This window comes from Podarcis melisellensis (assembly GCF_964234715.1).
Source record: "Podarcis melisellensis genome assembly, chromosome: 2".
Lineage (NCBI taxonomy): Eukaryota > Metazoa > Chordata > Lepidosauria > Squamata > Lacertidae > Podarcis > Podarcis melisellensis.
In genome coordinates, this window is record NC_138529.1 from 34,614,255 (window position 1) to 34,637,225 (window position 22,971).

The following is a 22,971-nucleotide window of genomic DNA, read 5'->3' on the forward strand; positions in this document are numbered from 1 at the left end:
GCAGCATCTCTCTCAGCCAAAACATAGCATCCAACCAATAAGCAAGGAGCCCAGTGGCTCCTTTCCTCCAATCAAATGCAAGCAATGGGGTTGAAGGGGGCGGGACAAAGAAAGAGAAACATCCATCGCCTGGAAGATTCGCACCGAACGTTCATACACGCAGAGAACACTGCAGCGGCCAATCAGCGGCCTCGGGAAGCGTGGAATAGAACGTTGAGACACCGCCGGCTTCCCCCGCTGCCCACCCCGATTTTCTCCACATGCTCCTCCCCTGGATGCTGTTGTTTGTGGTGTTTTAGCTGCCGAGGAGCTACGAGAGGGGCGGGAGGGGGACATCAACATACCCTTGTTCGTGCCGATTGAAGCAGGAGGGGGAGGCCGAGGGGGCGATTCATCGGCTCTGAAGCTTCGGATACACAGAAGCGGTTTGGGAGTTTAGGGGAGGAAGAGGAGAAGAAGGGATCCTTTGTGGGTTTTCCCCTCCCCGGAACACTCACGCATACCGCCGGCGCCGTGTTTGGCTCTCCTCCTCCTCCCTCCCTCCCTTGTTGTGGTTTCGTTTCTCTCGCCATGTCGGTGAATATGGAGGAGCTTCGGCATCAGGTCATGATCAACCAGTTCGTGCTGGCTGCGGGCTGTGCGGCGGATCAAGCAAAGCAGCTGCTGCAGGCGGCACACTGGCAGTTCGAGGTGCGTTGAGACCCCTTCTTTTTTACCCACGCGGCACCCCTCCCCCCCACCCGCAATGCCGACGAGCGAAAGGTGGTGGAAATTAATGCGAACCCCCCCCCTCCAATTCTTAGTAGGGTGGTGGGTGGCGGAAACAGTTGCCCGTGGTGGTGGATTCGCTTTCAGCAATAGCCCCCCTCCCCCGCACCACACAGACGTACAAAAAGATCCTGCACCCTTTTGTGTAACGCGGGGGGGGGGGACGGCGGATTTCTGCTGGCAACAGATAAATAAACAACCCATCAAAGGCATTTAAAGAACGACTGCCTCCTCCCGGAGTAGTAAGTGCCTTCCGGGGCTGGGAATGCGCTGGGCCTTTTTGCGTGTTGACTAATCTCTTGTTGCAGCTGGTCGTGGAGGAGGGAAAAAAAGGGGGTGTTGGACGCACATTTATATTACTGTAATTGTTAGGCCGGGAGAGAACGGCCGCTGCATGGTCGGAGCAATCGTTGGAATAACTATTTCCAAAACCCAGGAAGCTTCGAGTTGAAGGGAAACTCAGAATCGCTCTAAGAATTGAAACCTCCAGTAGGCCATGCGGTAGTTAGGAGGAGGGGGGGAGAGAGAAAGACGACCGGTTTGTTTCTGCTTATCTAGCCCCCATCCCCCTAATAGTAATTTATTTCTTGACTAGGCCACCAGGCCCTTGCGGAAAAGAAGTGTCAAGGAGACGACGGCATTTTTTCCCCTTCGACCGGGGAAGGGGGTGTGGGATCAGTTTCGAAGCTTGGCCTGTGTTTAGTAATCTCTCGCACCCTAACACACACACAAGCGGTTTGCATGGTGAAACATAGCAACATCGTTGTTTTAAAGAGGAACGTGGTCAGATTCTGCCCAGCCTAGCCGAACTGCTTTAAAGGTGTGCTCTTTGTTTTGGTTAATAAGGCTGGAGAGCAGGAAAAGATTGGTTTGAGCCAGCATCTTGACCACAGATGCAATAAGGCTCTTTGTTCACTTTCACTAGATATAGTGTTTATACTATACTATATTATAAATTATACTATACATTTCGTCCCCTCTGCCCCCTTACGCCAATACTTCTTCCTGCCCCTCTTTTTGTTCTAAATCTAAACAAACACTTGTATTTCTTACTTGATTGTCAACATTTTTTAAAAAAAGAGGAAACCACCCCCAATTGCAATTGGGGTCTGTGTGTGTATGTTCCCTTACATTCCTCAGTCTCTTCTTCTAGGTTCCTGCCTTTTTGGGGTGTGTGTGAACACCTCTTGTCTTGTGAAAACTGAAGGCAGGGGAAGCTGTGTTTGTTTTGGGTTTTCTTCTGTCTCTTTTGTTGTTGTTGTTCCTGTTCTCCCCTCCCAAAAGGGAGAGGAGAAATTAACATTTCAAAGGTGTCCCAAGCCAATGCTGAAGAATGCAAGGGCCCAAAACGGGCCTGCGTTTGTCAACTTAGATTATTTGCTGACACTTCAAGTATTTGGGGAGGGGGGGAAGAAGCATGTCAGGAGGTCTTCTCCTTTTCTTTTTATTGCTGCAAAAATCTTGCTGCTAATCCCTGCCCTCCAACTTCACTTATTTTGTCCAGGCTGTAGCCCCTTGTTCTAATTGTAGGCTTGTGTTTGTTTTTTTTAAACATAGACTGCTTTGAGTGCTTTTTTTCAAGAAACCAACATTCCTAACACCCACCACCACCATCAAATGGTAAGTAGCTCAAACTTCTCAGGTTCACGCTGTTCTTCACAGTATCTTTGTTTCTTGTGGGCTGAAGTGAAATTTTGCAATTGGACTATGTGTTTGTGTGTGAGTGCGTGCCATTTTTTTTTTTAAAAAAGAGAAACACTTTGCATATTCCTTGTTACTGTGGACAAATAAACCCAGAACAAAACTGCCTAAGTCCTTTCCCCATAAGCTTAGAAAGCACCTTCTAAACGACAAATCAAAGACCACCCCCTTCCTTAACAGCAGTTGACTTGTCAAACCATGTAAATATGAGGAGGAGGAGGAACTCTTTTGCCTTATATGTGCAACGTCTGCATAATTTTACACAACCTTTGATACTGGGAGGGGAACACGAGCCTGCAGCCAGCAGTGGTTGTGCATTCAAAGCTGTCAGCTCTTCAGACAGCCATATTGCTCTGCAACAAGAGAAACACACAGACTGCAAATGTAAACAAGAGCCAAAATGTCTGCCAGGAAACATGGACTTCTGTTTCTCTCTTCTCCTCCCTCCGCCCCCAACCTTTGTGCTCACATAAATCTATCTTACTTATGTTTATGCTCTTGAATAACTGGAAAACCTTCAGGGTTGGAGGGAAGGAGCAAATTCAGACAAAGTTTGGGTTTTTATTCCCCCTGCCTCTGCACGTTTCGTCTAAACTTGAGCAAAACTTTACATGACCTTGACTGAGGGCAAGTTTCTTTGGCAAGCAAAGGAAGTGTTTTTTTTTAAAAAAAGAAAACTAAACCAGAGCTGTGTGCTAGGACACTAGAAGATAGAGACTTAAGCTGCAGCTCCCCCCCCCCCCCCGCACTTGGCCATTGTTAAAACCCGATGTCTAGCCTTAGAAGTGGGGAGGGGGAAAGACTGAGGAAGAAATATCTCATGGAATTTTAATGCTGTTTGCTTGCTACTTGGGTAGTGTAGATTTTATTATCCTGAGAACCTACTAGTTTTCCATTTGAATTTAGGGAACATTTTCAAAGCGCTTTGTTTTCTTTTTGCTATTGCATGCCCATATCTGTGAAGCTTTAGCTGCAATAGGAATGTTTAGCTATGTAAGAGCAATCCTGTTTATTCAAATAGCCACAAATTTAGTTATGTAGTGTTCTACCTTTAGATATGCTCATTATATTCTTAGTTATGTTCCTCAGGCTGGCCTTAAAATAGATTAAAGTGAATCATATGATAAAGTTATGAGAAAGTAAAAACAACAAAAAGAGACAAATTAATAGGAAACATCCAGCAGGGAACATTAGAGGGTCCGTATCATAAAATTTCCTGAAATGGATATTTGTGTGCATGTCTTACTCCTTTTAAGGCATTTTTGTACTGCTTTTCAGGAGAACCTAACAAAGTGATTTATGGAAAATAATTACAACATTCCTTTTAAAAAAAGTAAATTGGGATATTTACAATCTCAGTTAAAGACTCTGGTGCATTTTCAAGTTCTACAGGGTTGGACATAGCTGGAGAGGATGTTCAGCACCTTTGGGGCCACTGCCAAATAAGCCCTGTACTTAAACATTGAGTTTTCATGTAGAGCAGATTCTGAGCCTGTCACCCCTGTCTAATCTTGGGAAGAGAAGACTTTTAAACCATGATTCATTCTGGGCATAGAATTAAGGTTGTTTTATGTACCTTTCCAATGTGAGTGTAAGTGTTGGGGAAATGTGCACACTTTCACTTGTGAAACCCATGAAAATGTATGTTTTGTCACAATCGCACATACCAAAATACGAAAGTTTTGAACATGACTGCATATGTATGCAACTGCACACATTTACTCTTTTTATTGATATTGGAAAGGAATATCACATGCACAATGGCCCCCACCAGCTTGTTGAGTTAAGAAAACTAATAATTGGACATTGAAAGTTTTATGGGGTAGTTTTTTTACTTCAAGCTGATGAGTCTTGGGATGGTAAAATGTCCTAGAATAAAAGCCATGATGTGTGTGTTATCAGAGGAAGGGCACCTAACTGCTTTTTTCGGGAGTGGGGTTGATTTTTATTTGGGGAAAAATGGATAGTATTTTTTATTTTACCACAATAGATTAACATTGGCTGGGATGGGGGAAACATATCCCAGTCTCAAAAATCAGTACAGTGGTACCTCGGGTTACATACGCTTCAGGTTTCAGACGCTACAGGTTACAGACTCCGCTAACCCAGAAATAGTACCTCGGGTTAAGAACTTTGCTTCAGGATGAGAACAGAAATCGTGCTTCTTCGGCGCGGCAGCAGCCGGAGGCCCCATTAGCTAAAGTGGTGCTTCAAGTTAAGAACGGTTTCAGGTTAAGAACGGACCTCCAGAATGAATTAAGTTCTTAACCCGAGGTACCACTGTACAGTCATACCTCGGGTTGCAAACGTGATCCGTACAGGAGGTATGTTCACAACCCACACCATTCGCAGCCTGAAGTGCTGCATCTGCGCACGCGAGTGAAACGATTTGGCACTTCTGTGCATGCGCGTGACGTCATTTTGCACTTATGCACGAGCGACGAAACCCGGAAGTAATCCATTCCGGTACTTCCGGGTTCAGCGCAGTCCGCAACCCAAAAACGAGCAACCCACAGCATTTGTAACCCAAGGTATGACTGTAGCATTTGGGGCTATTTTTTGTCCTAGGTGTATTTTGTGTACAAAACAAAATTGTAAATGGTAAGTGACTGAAATTTGAGGACACAGTTTGCTATTCTCCAGATGACAAAAAATAAATAAAATAAGAAATAAGAAAACTCTGTTGGTCTACTTCTGTATATATTTTGCAATGAGCAGTGTGACCCAGTTTTCTTGGAGATAGGTTAACTTTAGCAAATGTTCCTTTCCATTTGTCTTTTTTGTGTAATGGGCATGACCTGGTTTACAATGCACTTCAGAAGCCATAGGAAGCTGTCTTGCAGCAGATTGGATTATTTGTTCATCTACCCCCACATATAGTCTCCTCTGACTTTAGTATTATCAGGCAGAGAAGAGTCTGTCACCTCATCTGCTCCATGATTCTTCAGGTAGTGAAGCTGAGGTTTGCATACCAATAATGTTTTCGGGAATAAACAAAGCTTTGGGGGTGTAAAGCCCTTTCACAGTTTAACAGAAGTATTAATGATAATCAGGAAATGTCTGTATTACTTTAGCATAGGAAAACTGAGTTCTCAAAGATGGAGAATTTTAGAAGATAATTTCCGTTTGTCATGCCAAGGTTATAACTTTGGGTTAAATATCCCTCTTGTTTTGATTCCTGGAATAATTCAAGATTTTATTAAAATATTGAATCAGCATTTTCTCTTCAAAATGCAATTTAACAGCTCCCTGCTCTAAAGTATCTTTAGTCTGTTTAAAGGATCTTTTCTCCCTCCCTCTCCATATGGCTTCACAATGTCCTCGTCTCTCTGGTTTTGTTTATCATTCCTCTGGTTTTGCCTTATCACTAGTATTTTATGAATGCCTTATCAAAGTTCATGTGTTAGGTTCTTTAGCAGAGTCCTCCCTCTTTTTGTCAGGGGTTTGCTGTGCAATACAGTATAGACAAGTAAATTCAAGATGTTGGGAAACAAACTGTGGTATAAGAGGAATGGCCTGTATGAGGTGGCAAGAGCTGGAATCCTGATTCATATTCCACTGCCAGGTTTGTTGGAACACGTTCCCTGTGGCCAGTGAGCTAATTTAAGCTTGCTCTTTTAATCCTGAATGTGAAAGTAGATCTCTTGTGTTTAGAGGTTTGCTTGAAAACTTGCATGCAGTGTCCTTGAGTCGCTTCACATGTAACCTACAAGGAATTCAAGCCCATCCCAAGTGGTGAAGCCTACTAAGTTCTCTGAGACCTCATTGACGTTCCTGTCTCCTGGTAACATTAAACCTCTAAATCATAAATCAGCTAACCCTAGATATTCTGCACTTGGGGCTGCGGAATGGGGTTATATGTTGCAGTGTTAAAATGTGTACAAAAAGTTTGCCGAGTTCTCCAGGAAAAGGGAAAATAAAACAGGCCTCATGACCCTTTGGTTAAGCAAGTATGGGGGACTTTTGGCCCTCCAGATGCAGTGTTAGAAATTAGCCAGGCATGTTTTCTTACTGATGTGGGTCCAATTGTGACTACGTGGAGATTTCTGGGCGCCAAGTTGGCGCCCACAGTTTAGAAACCTCTGCCTTAGTCCACAGTTATTTCCACTTCCACTGAGTGTGGTTCTCCTTCTTGCATGTTGGGACAAGTGAATTGTTGTAAGAGCAAGCTACAGTCAAGCAATGTAGTTGAGATCACAGTCCAACCTCCTGGCAAATAGACATTCCGTTGTGGCTACTGTAACCCAGATTTAAGGTGCCATTTGGCACCTAGCTTATATATTTGAGCTAACACTGTCCAAATGTAGATTCAGGTAGGTAGCCCTGTTGGTCTGACGCAGTCGATTTTTTTTTAAAAAAATCGTCCAGTAGCACCTTAGAGACCAACTAAATTTGTTTTGGGTACAAGCTTTTGTTTGTATCTGAAGACGTGTGCATGTACATGACAGCTTATACCCAAAACAAACTTAGTTGGTAAGGTGCTACTGGACAATTTTTTTTATTTATTTGTCCAGATGTTGTTGAACTACAGCTGCCATCAGCCTAGGTAAGCATCGCCAGGCATGATGGGAGATGTAGTTCTGCAACATTTGGAGGGTCAAAGATCTCTCACACCTGAATTAGAGTCACTGGAGATGCCATCTTGATCCTTTATTGGGTCCAGTAGTAGCAGCCTTTTTATTATACAGTGGTACCTCGGGTTACATATACTTCAGGTTACATAAGCTTCAGGTTATAGACTCCGCTAACCCAGAAATAGTACCTCGGGTTAAGAACTTTGCTTCAGGATGAGAACAGAAATCGTGCTCCGGTGGCATAGCGGCAGCAGGAGGCCCCATTAGCTAAAGTGGTGCTTCAGTTTAAGAACAGTTTCAGGTTAAGAATTGACCTCCAGAATGAATTAAGTTCTTAACCCGAGGTACCACTGTATAGCTAGGATGTTTCACATGGGCACAGCCCACACTTCCCCCATGCATCTGCCCCAATATATGGCTTTTAAAAGTCCAGCTTTGCTGGAAGGCATTATGTGTCTGCCGCCAGAAATCTGGCTCCTGATTACCTTAATCTGCATGATGTCATCTTATTGTGAGGTTTCGAACCATGAGTAGCTATGATACATATAGGAAAGGACAAACCCTGGTATGTGCGTTGCGTGGAAGAGTTCCCGGGTTTCAAGTGCTGCCATCTCCAAATACAGCTGAGAGAGGCTCCAGTCTGAAATCCCGGAGAACCATTGCCAGCTAGCACATAGACAAGACTGAATTAGACGGGACTCCAGGGTCTGACTTGGGGAGAAGGCAGCTACCTGTGATTGGCAGCTGGGGTTTGCAGCACATCAAATGGAGTCAGGCAGCATTGAGGGTTTGTCATTTGGGTGTGTGAGACATTGCTAAGGGTAAGTAAGGGAAAGGTGATGATGCCCTTTTTGCATCATGGAGCTAGACAACATTCCAGGGATCACCAGGAGTCTCGGCTAATCATGTCCATACCCGGAGCCAAGCTGGAATCTTGACGGACCCCTTTCATCTTGTGCAGTCCCTTCTGCAGCTCAGCTAGCGGTCTGAAAGAAGCAAGTAGGATTTCAGATTTGATTCAAGGTGTTTGAAATGCTTAGCACACAGCGGGGGAGCCTAGTTCAGTGCCTGACTGCTACAGGGAGCTTAGCCTGTATAATCTGTTTTATATCCAGTTCTTGGTGCTGTGTGCCCTTCTGGACATATTGCCAGCAAATCCACTTCTGCCCTCCTTTCTTTGATCCTTATATTTGTATGTTGTGTGTGTGTTTAAAGCAAGTCACCGGCGCTCGCTGACAGGTAGACGCCACTTTGAAAAGCAGCACCAAACCAAAACAATAGAAGTAAACAGATTCGACAGTCTGAGGAAAACCTCCTTCCTGCTCTCCTTGTCTGGCATTCTATGAAATTCCTTATTTCTCTCATTAGCATGCAGACTGCAGATTTGCCAGGGCTCCATTTATTCATAAAAACTGTTTCTGAGATGTAGATTTAAGCCAAGGCATCGCTGTATCATAGCTGCATTAAAGAGACACGAGCTGGGCCCATTTTTACATGGCCTGGAATGTTTCTCCCAACTGCCAAGCATTAAGGAGTTTACAGTTCCTGCATTCGCTAGGGGCAGTTTAATAGAGATTGCAAACAAAGGATATCCTGTCTCCTTTGGAAGGCTATCTTCAATTCCCCCCCTCCCCCAATCTCTCTATAACCGGTGACACATTAATCAGGAAACTAATGCTCAAGTCATGATGTTCTGTGTGACTATTCCCTCCCAGAAACCCCTTTTGTAATCTACGTTTCCCAGAGGCATTTCAGGATCTTAAATGTTGGATTTTAGAGGGTGGTGTTTTGCTTTGCTTCCAGCCCCTCTCTCTGGTTGAAACACTAGCATGTGGGGCATATGAAGCAATGTTTCTGCTTAAGCCCAGTGGAAAATCCCTGGCTCCCCAGAGAAAACAAAAATTCGGGGGTGGAGTGGAGAGAAATTTGGTGTATTTTTATTTTGTCCTTGTGGCAGTTCAGTTAAGGGGCATCTAGTTCTGCTTAAAGAGTCTTGGGTTGCTGACATCACCTCCCTCCTCATTGTGTCTACAAGCCAAGCCCTTGGTTTGCTTGACACCAGCACTACCCTGCCACCGAAACAAAAATTGTCCCTACCCATGCCTTCCCAACTGCTGTACTGCTATCATGCTGTTTCACTTCCTCTCTCCTTAGAGCAGGGGTCCCCAAACTAAGGCCCGCGGGCTGGATAAGGCCCGAGGGACTTGTTTATCTGACGCGCTGCCACCGTCCACTCTTACCGGTGCTGCACTGCACAGCTGCCCACTTTCAGGTTGGAGGAGCACTGGAAATAGCTTGTAGGCATGCACACGCGTTATTTGCGCATGCACAAGCATTATTTCTGGTGCACATCCGGGTCGGAGAAGGCCTGTGCACATGCGCACAAGGTATTTCCGGTGCTCCTCCGACCCGGAAGTATGCACACATATTGACACGCGCTCTCTGGCCTACCACCGGCCCAAGGTGCGGTAAGTTTGCTGACCTCTGCCTTAGAGAGCAGAGAACCTCAGGCCTCATGCAGCCTTCAAAGGCCTCTCTATTTGACCAGGAACTCTCCCCTAGCCGCACCCAGTCCCTAAAGCCATAGATCCTTCCTGGGAATACTTTCGCCTGTCTGGAATGTATCTTTGATCTGTCATCATAATGCCTCTTGCTTGCTTGGAAGGAGGACAGAGGTGTGAATATGTAAAAAAAACCCTCTCTGCCTTTTGTATTGCTAAAAGTAACACCCACTGTTCTGCCCACCACTGGTATCCAAGCCCACAAGGAGAGGAGGAAAAAAAAGGTTACCCACCCCTGTTTTAGAAAGATCAGCAGAATGGGCAGGGAACCGGGTGCTGGATTTTATCTTCTCAAAAATAAGGAATTGTGTGTTCCTTTATCTTAGCACTCTTGGGTGTTATCTGAAACCTTTCATAGCACCTGGGATAGGCTAATCCAATTAAGTCTGCTGTCTCTTCTGACATTCTCTCTTAAGACTGAGGCCAATGCAAACTTTTCTCCTCTTCCCCGGCCACTGCTTTTGCTCAACGAAGAGCTTTGGGGAACTCAAAAGCTTGCTCACTGTTTTGTGCCCTTTGGGTTGGTCCTAATAAAGGCCTTTCCCTGCTGTGGTTGTTGGATTTATTTATTTATAATAGGCCATCACAACTATTTTTTTTTACCCTCTTTAGATGAGCAAAAAGTACGTAGGTCCGGATCTCTCCCAACCCACTTGACATTAGGCCGCCAAATTGAAGAAAGCTCAGGAAAAGCAGGGGTGGTATTTTGGGTGGAAGGATTGCAAGCTTGCGTTCTAGTACCAAACACAAATTCCTGTCCTGAACAGGAACTTGGCAGTAGTCTCTTCTTTTAATTCCAAATGCTTGCCTGCTTCCCATCTCATGGTTTTGTACTTAGAGTCAACTGGTAAACCTTAGGGTTCTAGTGAAAAGGGGGGGAAAGTTCCTGCAATACACACACAAACCTCTATTTGCAGTTAGTGACAGTACTTGGCTTGAGTTAGGTGGTTGTTATCCTGGGCCAGTTATTGACTTAATGGTACTCAGGCCCCACATCTTCTTCGGGGGGGGGGGGTGAACATCTTTAAAACCCACTGCCCTTCCATCCAAGTTGCATCCAGAACCGGCTCTGCTTAGCATCAGCGATGTGACTACTGCCTGTTCTCTAAGCCCAAGCGTTGGCTCTCCGGGTGTGCTCCCATTAGCTGCAGATAGCATGGCCAGTGGTTAAGGATCTAAGAGATGATGATGATGATGATGAAGAAGAAGAATTTTTATTAAAAATTTACTTGTGTAACCAAAAAGTACATACAGCGTCTCTACTTTCAATTCATAGAGTCAATTCATAGTCATTTTCACAGTTTGTTTACATTTGGTATGAGACAATGTTGTCATAGACATTATGCAGTTGGGGGGGAAAGAGGGGAGAGAAATGGGGGGCTAATGATCTTTCAGTCTTTGCACAGTATTTGTGCAAGGTTTTTGTGTTACAGATGTAAGAGCTGTAAGCCAACAGCATGTGGGAAGAGACCTTCTGACTCTGCCTTTAGGCCGTACAGATATGACATTGTAGATAGGCAATAAATGAAGGGGGAAAACAGCACAGCTGTTCCCTTGATCCAACCAGTGTACCAGGTCATGTATGTGGGGGTTACAGAGGCAAAATTCCATGTCTACTTACTTGTGTTGAAGGCAGGTAGCTGCCTTGGGGCGTGCTTTCATTGCCTTTGAACTGCTAGCAATTTGGAAACTCCCAAGAAAAGACACTGAATTAAATCTCCTAATTTTAGTTTAGGTACTTCATCTGAAGAGAAGGAAGTAATTGCTTGGTTGTGAGTATTTAAAGGTTTTTCCCATTGCAGTGAATGGTCTCTAGGGTGATACTGCATAACTTAAAACTAACCATGTATAGATCTAGCCAGTCCTTTAGACTAGAGGAGAGCATTTAACATGGTGTGTGTGTGTGTGTGTGTGTGTGTGTGTGTGTGTGTGTGTGACTCAGTGACCCAGTATCAGTGTTACTGCCTGGATCTAGAGGACTGTATCTAGGGTTAGTCATTCTCCGAATTGACCCATTGAAATTAGTGGGCATGACTAACTTGTTCCCATCAGAGGAACTTTGATCCTGGAAGATCTCCAGTTGGAGAAAGGAGGGAAGGTAATCTTTAACCCATTTCACACCCCCCCAACACCTGAAGCCTTCTTTGATCCCAAGAACCTACCCCAGAGTATCAGACCTTGCAGTGTAGTGACACAGATAGTTGCAGGGGAAGGGAGGAATTATTTTAAGATGGCCTGAAAAGGCAAACTCTAGTCCAAAAACTACAATAAAATCTGTGTGTGTGCACGCGCACACACACACACATTTTCCTGCAGCAAAGGCCACAGCCTTTTGGCCTTTTAGTGAATGCTGTTCAGGGCTCTCCCCATCCTGCCCTCTTCAGTCCTACCATTTTTCAGCTACAGTGGTACCTCGGGTTACAGACACTTCAGGTTACAGACGCTTCAGGTTACAGAATCCACTAACCCAGAAATAGTACCTAGGGTTAAGAACTTTGCTTCAGGATGAGAACAGAAATCGTGCTTCGGCAGTGCGGCAGCAACAGGAGGCCCCATTAGCTAAAGTGGTGCTTCAGGTTAAGAACAGTTTCAGGTTAAGAACGGACCTCCAGAATGAATTAAGTTCTTAACCCGAGGTACCACTATACCTGCAAATCAAGGGTAGCAGAAAGTGACCGAAGGCCTCATACACATGACTTCCCCCAAGGAACCCTACGAACTGTAGCTTATCCCTCGCAGAGCTTCAGTTTCCAACGCTTTTAACAAGCTACCATTTCCCAGGATTGTTTGGTGGAAGCCATGTGCTTTCATCGTGTTTTAAATGTATGCCTAAGAGGGACTTCCGGAGGCGGCGCGAAATGGCAATGGCGGTCCTCTTTAGTTTCTAAAGAGGGGCTCCGCAGAAAAGGATCGTCCGCTACGGCTCAGCGACGATCCATTAAGAAAAACCACGAGCAGAGTGAGCTCGTGGCCGTGGGACTCAGCGGGCACCTGGAGCGACCCCCGAAACGAAGAAGGGACCCCGTAAGGGGTTCCGGAAGCGCAGAGGGGAAGCGGTGCTGAGAGTTCATCGCTCTTTCTGCGGGAGCGAAGCCGCGCGGCTGCTGCCGATGAGCGCCGACCTTTCTTCCTCGACCATTGGATTCTAAATTATCTACTCGTGAGTAAGTGTTACTCTATTTTGGATTTACAAATTTTGAAATTCGGCTGAAAGCGGGAGACGAAAAAGAGGAAGTCCGTCTCCCGGCAAAGCTTACAGATCAAAGGCAAAGGAACTGACAGGCTGGAAGCAGTAGAAAAGGATTTTAAAAGTGGAAGTATTATGCGTCTGACAGAACTGAGGATTGAAATGAAAGGCAAGTTTTCTTCTTAATTAATTTACTCTACAGTGTGGAACCTTCTCCTTTGGGGACTTTAAAGTTTAAAACCCAGCCTCGGGATGGCAGGGGAAAAGAATGTCTTTTGCGGATACAATTTATAAAATCGAGATAGATACATAGAGGCAACTCTGGACTATATAACTAAGTAACTGTATCCTGCGCCTTGGGAGGTGACATTTCTGGCAACTTTGGAAGGGCTCTGCTGGTGGAAAGAAATGTTTTAAGGACTATTGGACTATTGGTAAACTATTTAGCTGCAGGATCTTTAATGGCGACCATAACTTTTTTCCTTCTCTCCTGAACTCCAATTGTACTCCCTCCAACTGTACTCCCTCTGGTGGAGACTGGGATTTACAACTTCTTGGGAACTAACTTTGTTTTGTCTCTCCGCGGTGGTTATCTACATTGAGGTCTGTCCTTCCCATGGAACATTGGACAGCTTGACCTTGACTCATAGACAGGTGGGGAATGAGTGGCCAACCGAAAACAAGATCTGCAAAAGCGAAAGCAGCAAAAGGCCAGCTTGTGCAAACAACTTTGACTTCCCAGTCACGTAGATCATCAGTTCCTGCTGTACTGAAGGGAACTGAGCTTCCAACAGTAGCTGAATTGAAGGGAACTGAACCCTCAACAACAGCTGAACTAAAGGAAGCTGAACAACCAGCAATAGAGGATATGGCTGCAGGTGGATCTGATGTACTTCTGAAGGAAATGCTACAACAATTTGCAATTTTAAATAAGAAGGTTGATGACCAAACAGCAAAAATTGATTTAGCCACATCCTCCATTACAAAGCTATCTGAACAAGTGGCACAGCACTCACAAGCAATTGGGAATTTAAAAGACGCTACTTCTGAGAATCGGAAATTGGCCGAAGCTGCGAACGAAAAAGCTGACCAAGCAATTCAAAAAGTGGATGAATTGAAAGGAGAGGTAAGGCCACTACATAAGCACATCAGTGACCAGCAGGCCTACCTGTCTATGGTGGAACTGAGAAATCGGGAAAATAATTTAAGATTACGCTCTATCCCAGAGCTTGAAAAGGAAGATTTGACTGGTTTCTTGACAGTAGAATTTTCCAAATTCTGGGGAATAAAGGAGGACGAAGACTTCAAAATAACAACGGCATTTAGATTGGGAAGTGTCACCAGGAAGGACAGACCAAGAGACTGCTTGATTATCCTAAGGACCAAACAGGAGAGAGACAAAATACTTGACCTTCATTTTAATAAATCACTTGAGATCCAGGATAGAAGAGCGGAAATCTATAAGGATATACCAAAACAATTACTGGATCTCAGGGCCATCTATACTGACCTAGCAAGACTTTTGAGAGGCAACGGAATACCCTATAGGTGGGAGTTCCCACAAGGCCTATCTTTTAAATACAAAGGAAAGAAGGTTAGAATCAAGACAAAAGAGGACAACCAGAAGTTCCTGCACGACCACGGAGAGGATCTTCAGAAGGGAACAGCAGTTCCTTGGCCTCCGCCACAGCCTGGATTGGAACCAATACCATCTCCCTCGGACCCGGATAAAAAGGAGGACACCCCATAGGGAGCAACAACAGATTGATACAGGATGTCTCTGCAGCTGTACAGTTGGAATATTAACGGTGCAAATTCCCCGGAAAAACGAAAAAGGATTTTTCATATTTTGAAAAAGGAAAATTTGGATGTAATTTGCTTGCAAGAAACGCACGTGACTAGGCTCCACAGGAAAGTACTAATTAACAAAAGACTAGGCCAAGAATTTGTTTCGTCAGACAAAGTAAAAAAGAGAGGCCTGGTGATCTACGTAAAGGAGAACCTAGCACCGAAATTTTTGTTTAAAGATGAGCAAGGGAGAATCTTGGCAATTGAAATACAATCCCAAGGAGAAAAAGTTTTGATATTAGGAATTTATGCACCAAATGAGGGGAAAGCAGAATTTTATAAGAAGCTGCACGAGACATTACTGGACTATCTGGACTATTCGAACATCATTATGATGGGAGACATGAATGGGGTAGTCTCCACTTTGATGGATAAGTCACAGAGCCAAAATTTAACTAAGGATGGCAGACTACCGAAAACTTTTTTTGAACTGACAGACAATATGGATTTGATCGACATTTGGCGGACAAGGAACCCCCTAGGTAGAGAGGGAACTTTCTTTTCTGAGGCCCACTTGTCATGGACGAGAATCGACCAAATCTGGACTAGAGGGCTGGCACCGAAGACTATAAGAGTGGAAATCTGCCCAAAGACTTGCTCCGACCATAACGCCCTGAAAATGGAATTGAGACTTACGCCAGCCGGATCCTTCAGATGGAAAATGAATGACACCCTCTTTAGAGATCAAGAGTTTGTAAAGAAGGCCCAAAAAACATTAAGGGACTATTTTGAAATCAACTTGAACACTTCAGTGGAAAAAAGAACAGTCTGGGACGCTAGCAAAGCTGTAATGAGGGGGTTTCTGATACAACAAAACACAATTAAGAAAAAACTCTGGAATGGGAAAAAGGATAAAATATTAGAGAAGATAAGAGATGGAGAGAAAAGACTGAGATCTAAACCAAAATCCAAAGAGATCTTGCGAGAGATCAAATTCTATCAGGCACAATATTTGAAATTGATAAACCAAGAAGTGGAATGGAAAATTAAACAAATGAGACAAAGATCCTTTGAGTCAGCAAACAAATGTGGAAAACTGCTGGCATGGCAGTTGAAAAAAAGACAGAAATTTAATTATGTTACCAATCTAGAGGTGGAAGGGAAAAATATCCAGAAACCAGGTGAAATTAGAAAGTGTTTCCAGAAATACTTCAAAAAGTTGTATACACAAGGGCCTGAGGAAGTGTCTGAGATGGAACGATTTTTGAAACTCAATGGTCTACCAGAACTATCCCAGGAGAAGAGATCAATCTTGAACTGTAAAATAACACAACAGGAAATTGAGGGTGCCATTCAGAATATGCAGTTGGGCAAATCTCCAGGCCCAGATGGGCTCACCTCCAAGTATTATAAGATATTAAAAGACTATTTGACTCTTCCATTAATGGAGGTTTGCAATCAGATTATGGGGGGAGGAAGGACACCGGAAACGTGGAAAGAAGCTTTCATCACATTGATACCCAAAGTGGAAACTGAAAAGAATCAACTTAGAAACTACCGTCCCATCTCACTCCTAAATGTGGATTACAAAATATTTGCAGACATTTTGGCAAGTAGATTGAAAAAGGTTTTAAATGAAGTAATTCATAAGGACCAAGCAGGCTTTCTTCCTGGTAGGCATTTGTTTGACAATACTAGGAACATTATTGATATCCTGGAACTTTTACAAACAAATATTAACACTAAAGCAGTGTTAATTTTTATTGATGCTGAGAAGGCCTTTGACAATATCTCTTGGAAATTTATGAAGAAGAACTTGGAAGGGATGGGAGTGGGACGGGGGTTTGAAAATGGCTTAGAAGCAATTTATTCAGAACAAAAAGCTAAGTTGATAGTGAACAATGTGGTGACAGAGGAGTTCCATATTGAAAAAGGAACACGCCAGGGGTGCCCCCTATCCCCACTATTATTTATATCAGTCCTGGAGGTTTTGTTGAACATGATTAGGAGGGACCGGCAAATACAGGGGATTACGGTCGGAGTGAAACAATATAAATTGAAAGCATTTGCAGATGACTTAGTAATAACATTACAGGAGCCAGAATCTAGTACAAAAAGAGTTCTGGAATTGATACAAGAATTTGGTCGGGTGGCAGGATTTAAGTTGAACAAACAGAAAACTAAAGTTTTGGGGAAAAACTTGACGCCTTTAGAAATAGAGGGGTTTCAGAAGGAAACAGAGTTAACTGTGGTCAAGAAAGTGAAATACCTGGGGGTAAACTTGACGCCTAAAAACTTGAACTTGTTTAAGGACAATTATGAGAAATGCTGGTCAGAGGTTAAGAAGGATTTGGAAATTTGGTCGAGACTGAAGCTTTCCTTGCTGGGCCGAATTGCTGCTGTTAAGATGAATGTTTTGCCAAAAATGTTGTTTTTATTTCAAACCTTGCAGGTCGTGGACAGAGTGGAATGTTTTGGAAAGTGGCAGAGGGATATATCAAAGTTTGTCTGGCAGGGCAAAAAGCCCCGAATAAAGTTTAAAATACTAACTGATGCAAAAGAAAGAGGGGGGTTTGCCCTGCCGGACTTAAGGTTATACTATGAGGCGGCAGCCCTCTGCTGGTTGAAAGATTGGATTTTATTAGAGAATACAGATGTCCTAGACCTGGAAGGTTTTAACAATTCGTTAGGATGGCATGCGTATTTGTGGTACGGCAAGGCAAAAACACATGGAATGTTCAAAAACCATATTGTCAGGAAAGCAATCTTTATGGTCTGGATGAAATATAAAGACTTATTGGAAAGTAAGACTCCGAGGTGGTTATCACCAGTGGAGGCCAAGGCGCGGAAAAAACCCAATATGGAGGTCGGTTGGCCGAAATACTGGGAACTAATAGAAAAAATCGACGACAATTGGAGGTTGCGGAGCTTTGAAAATTTAAAAGATAAGGTGCAAGATTGGTTTCACTATGCCCAAATTAACGAGGTTGTTAAGCTAGATAAAAAAACAGGATTCCAGGTGGAAAAATCGAAACTTGAGACAGAGCTGTTAGAATCAAAGACCAAGGTATTATCGAGAATGTATAACTTGCTGCTTAAATGGAACACACAGGATGAGACAGTTAAATCAGCCATGATAAAGTGGGCTCAAGACATTGGTTATAATATTATGTTTGAAGACTGGGAAAGGTTATGGACCACCGGTATGAAATTTACGGCATGTAATGCCTTGAAAGAAAACATCATGAAAATGATATACAGGTGGTACATGACCCCAGTCAAACTTGCTAAGATATACCATTTGTCTGATAACAAATGTTGGAAGTGCAAGGAAGCTGAAGGAACATTTTTTCACCTTTGGTGGACTTGCCCAAGAGTGAAGGCCTTCTGGGAAATGATCTATAACGAGTTAAAAAAGGTGTTTAAGTACACCTTCTCTAAAAAACCGGAGGCCTTCCTCTTGGGTATTGTCGGCCAAGGGGTGTTAAAGAAGGATAGAACGTTTTTTATGTATGCCACCACGGCAGCAAGAATTCTGATCGCCAAATATTGGAAGACTCAAGATTTGCCCACACTGGAAGAGTGGCAAACGCAACTGATTGACTATATGGAGTTGGCCGAAATGACTGCCAGAATCCGAGATCTGGGAGAAGAAGCAATGGAGGAGGACTGGAAAAAATTTAAGAATTACCTGCAAAAATTTTATAAGTTATATGAACTATAAAATGACGCATAATTTGAAATGCTAGCCCCAGTAATGAGTGTGCAACATTTATGAAATTGGATAACATTATTGAAAGGATCCAAGTTTAAATGTTAAAAATGATAATATGTTTTGTTTTTAGAGTAAATGAGCAGTAAGGGATTTAAACTTAAACTGCAATTGAAAGTACAAAAGAAACACATGAAACAAGGTTATAATTTGCTGATAAATTTATTGTTAAGAATGCATTGTGCGGGAGATGTGGGGAAGCTCGATAGAAAGTTGAAATAAGTTGTTGAAGGGTTATGAATTTTTTATCTTCCTTTGGTCTATCTCTTGTTTTTTCTGTGCTTTTTTTTTTTTCTTCTTTTTTTGTATATGTCTGAAAAAACACAATAAAAACTATTTAAAAAAAATAAATAAATGTATGCCTAAGAGGACAGGGCCCTAACATGTAGACGAGGCAGTCCCTGGAAGCAAAATTGACTTCTTCCTGGGCTGCTCTTCAGTCTGTTTCTAGAATCTATGGGGACCGTTCCCCTGTTGTGTCACAAGCAAGCATGGTTACAAGTCATCTGCCCCACTTCTTTCTTCTCCCTTTTTTTCACACTTGTCTACACTCCCTGGCACCCCCCTCCCCAGTGCACACTCCTTAGAGCGCCACATGGATATAACACTTGCCTACTCCACATGGCGGGATGCGGGTGGCGCTGTGGATAAAAGCCTCAGCGCCTAGGGCTTGCCGATCGAAAGGTCGGTGGTTCGAATCCCCGCAGCGGGGTGCGCTCCTGTTGCTCGGTCCCAGCGCCTGCTAACCTAGCAGTTTGAAAGCACCCTCGGGTGCAAGTAGATAAATAGGGACCGCTTTCTACCGGAAAGGTAAACGGTGTTTCCGTGTGCAGCTCTGGCTCGCCAGAGCAACGATGTCACGCTGGCCACGTGACCCGGAAGTGTCTTTGGACAGCGCTGGCTCCTGGCCTCTTGAGTGAGATGGGCGCACAACCCCAGAGTCTGGCAAGACTGGCCCGTACGGGCAGGGGTACCTTTACCTTTACCTTTTTACTTCACATGGACAATTATTTGGGGAGGTACTTAGCTGTCATTGCAGAGATTCCACCCCCCCCAATCTTCTTGATTCATCAAACCCTTAAATAATGATGCGTTATAAGGAAAGAAGAAAAGGAAAGATGGGAAGAATTCACTGAAGATTGATTGTGTTTTATTTACCACTGTAAAAGTCATGCAATTTATTAAATATAAAAATATAGGGCTTCAGCCCCACGTTGGGCAAAAAGATTCCTGCATTTCAGGGGGTTGGCCTAGATGACCCTCATGATCCCTTTCAACCCTACAATTCTATGATCCTATAACAGTTAGCATCAATAATTTTAAAAGCTGAAAATTCAAGTGTTTTCAATGTTGTGGTAAGAATGGATGGACACTTCTGTCTTTGTATATTTTTGATGCTTGTGATTTTCTTATATAAAGGAGTTTTTTTAAAAAAAAGAGAGGGAGTACTTCAAAGCAAGTAAGCATGTTGAGGCTGAAATTACGATAATCAGGGCGGCTTGAAATAATTCTTGGTTCTTGTGCTCCCCTCGCCTGGCAGACTTCTCACTTACATTCACCACCTCTTTGAGGTTTGGGAGTACCTTGGGAAATACAGTGGTACCTCAGGTTACATACACTTCAGGTTACATACGCTTCAGGTTACAGACTCCGCTAACCCAGAAATAGTACCTCGGGTTAAGAACTTTGCTTCAGGATGAGAACAGAAATTGTGCTCCGGCGGCGCGGCAGCAGCAGGAGGCCCCATTAGCTAAAGTGGTGCTTCAGGTTAAGAACAGTTTCAGGTTAAGTACGGACCTCTGGAACGAATTAAGTACTTAACCTGAGGTACCACTGTAGAATTCTACAGTGCTGGTAGGCAACAGGGGGCACTCTTGTTTTCCTTTAAAATGGGGACTGGGAATGTGTGGCCCTCCAAATCATGGCACTGGGGAATCCAACAGCATCTTGACAGCCTCCAAAAATAAATGCATAGTTCTGTCCACTTTCCTAGACTCTTGGACCATGGAGGCAGGTTTTCCAATGCAGCTGGGGAGGGTGTTAAAAGTAGGTGTGCAGTCCTGCAGTCACTCAGTTGGTAATCACTTCTGGTTTTTCCTCCTGGCTGCAGCAAGAGGATAGTAGGGGTGTGTTTGAGGGGATTCAGGGCAGCTTTATACAAGCAGTTGCTTGTAGCAATACAGTAATTATCCCACTGGCTTCCAGGTGTCTTCTGCTCTGACAAAACATATTCCTGAAGCCTGGTGCACATCTTTCCTCACAATCTCTGTTTTAAAACACGGCCACAAGAAAACCTGTATTCTGTGACCTGTGTAACGAAGCCCATTTGATTATATTTATTTCGTACTGTTTTTGTAGCCCCAGGAAGGGAGGCATTGAGCTCTTCTTCCTCATATCTGGAAGTCTCCCATTTCACCAGTTTCTGAACCACTGTTAGGCATTGTCTACAAACAATTTCAAGCATACCTATTTAGCAACTTGCTTGAAATAAATATGAGGGTCCGAGTCCTAAATTCTGCACAAAATAACTGATCCTGTGTTATTGCCACGGTGTAACAACATGCATTTAAATCACATCTTTGTGTCTGCCAGAGTTTTGAAAATAACAAGCAGAATGCTTTAATTGCACTTAATCTGCATGCTGATGTACGTGTGACAATTTTAATGTGCAACACTGCAGCACTTTTTGCTAAAAGGCAGCCCAGTGCTGGCCTAGAGTATTTTGAATGAAATATACTTGTCATGAATAGTTTAAAAAACAAAAAACCCACCCACTTCCCCCCTCAAAGGCAGGTAATTTAGAAGAAGTGGAAATGGTACAGACTGGGTTTATTAACTTGCTGAAAAGAAGAAAATAACCTGTGCAGTAAGGAATATCTGACACCTTGTCTGCAGATGCATTTACCAATTTGTCTGTATTGAGGAGAATTGGGTGTTCCTCCTGGCTTGGGTTCAGTTAGTGCCTCTCTGCTGCTGTTTTCCACCAGCGAAAATGATGGTAGTAAAGAGGCGATCTTATGTCTTGGGGTCGGTAATAAACTGGACAAGGGGTAAACTGAGATTTTGCCTGCACAAGATGGAGGTGCTGCTAATGGTCTGATCCAAGGGTTGGAGTTTCATCTGAGGTTATACTCCTGCTTTTTGGACACCCAAATGGCACGAAGTTCTTTTCACCAGCTTTGGTTGTGGTTCTAACTGGGACCTCTTTATTCTTTTTCTTTGGCGATCACTCGTAGCCGAGTAAGATTGTCTTCCATAAACACTGTTTTAAAAATGAGTCCATAAGTGACTGTGGAGGCCAATTCTGGATCCACACATGCTTTCTGGGTGGGAGTTGATCATGGTGTGGATTTGCCAAGCGTGCCTTCCACTTAGCACGTTTCTCCCTTGCATCCTGAGTTTGAGTGTCTTCAAAGCCCATGACACCTTTGGTAAAAGCTGTTCTCCAACTGGAGCGCTTGCAGTCCAGTGTTTGCCAATTGTCAGTGTTTATACTACATTTTTCCAGATTTGCCTTGAGACAGTCTTTAAACCTCTTTCATTGACCACCAGCAATATGCTTTCCATTTTTAAGTTCGGAAGAGAGTAGTTGCTTTGGAAGACGATAATCAGGCATCCCCACAACATGACCAGGCCATTTGGAGCACAGCTTGCCAGTTTCAAGAGCGTTATGTTGTGTGTCCTGAGGCTTTAGTCAACATGCTGCTGGTAACCTATGAGACATGAACCCACCCTGTATAGGGAAGGAATGGGGAGCCTGTGGCCCTCCAGAGGTTGAAGTGCTCAGGGATGAAGGGAGTTGTAGACCAGCAAGTTCTAGATGGCCATAGTATCCCTGCCCTTGCTTATGGTATCTCAGAGGCTGCCTATTCCTGTACAAACTTGCCCATTCCTTGAGGTCATCTGAGGAGTTCTTCCTTCAGATGACCTAACCAGCCAAGATTGGCTGGTTGGTGGTTGAGACTTTGGGTCCTTCTGTCTAGTGCTACCTTGACTCCAGAATTGTTTCCCCTGCAGCTCCGTATACTTGGCACCTAACGGTTTGTGTTTTTGACTCTTGGCAAAAAAATGTTTGTGTGTGCGTTTTACCCAGACCTTATTTTACTGTGAGCCACTATGGGGTGGAAAGGGCAAGGTGCAAATTTAACAAATATATTTAGCAGCAGTTTTGTTGTTGTTGTTTTATTCCTCTCCTTATATGTTCCTCTACCTGTCATTGTTGGGTTATAGCTTTATTTCTATTTTTTTGTTATACCTTCCTAAGCCTACCTAGGGCATGGTTTTATTGATAAGCAGGGTACATATTTGTAGGCAAGAGGTAGTAGAGGAAACACGAGCAGCCTTGTCTGTTGGAGAATAGTTGGGCTACTAAAGTGAATGAGCAACGCAGAATTGAGTAAAGGCAAGCAAGCAGCTACATCAAAGTATTCTGTGTTTTCTGTAGTTCCTCCAGCACCCAGGATGATTGTCTATTTGCTTAGTTTATTGAGTTCTGAAAAACACAGCCAAGCTCCATTTGAATATATGTCAAGGCCAACTGCGTAATTGGATGTGGACAAAAGAAATTGGTGTGTGTGTGTGTGCGCGCGTTTGATTGTAAGGGTAGCTTGGGGATCTTCT

The 22,971-nt window shown here is 43.7% G+C and overlaps 1 protein-coding gene across 1 annotated transcript in view; it reads left to right on the forward strand.

Moving 5' to 3' along the window:
* Window positions 1-22,971, forward strand: part of UBALD2 (UBA like domain containing 2) — a 38,893-nt gene continuing 15,922 nt past the window's right edge. Inside the window, exons 1-2 of the mRNA XM_081898078.1 lie at window positions 1-690; window positions 2,326-2,388. Of these exons, the coding sequence (XP_081754204.1) occupies window positions 571-690; window positions 2,326-2,388 (183 nt within the window). The 5' untranslated portion in view covers window positions 1-570. The remainder of the gene's footprint in view (window positions 691-2,325; window positions 2,389-22,971) is intronic.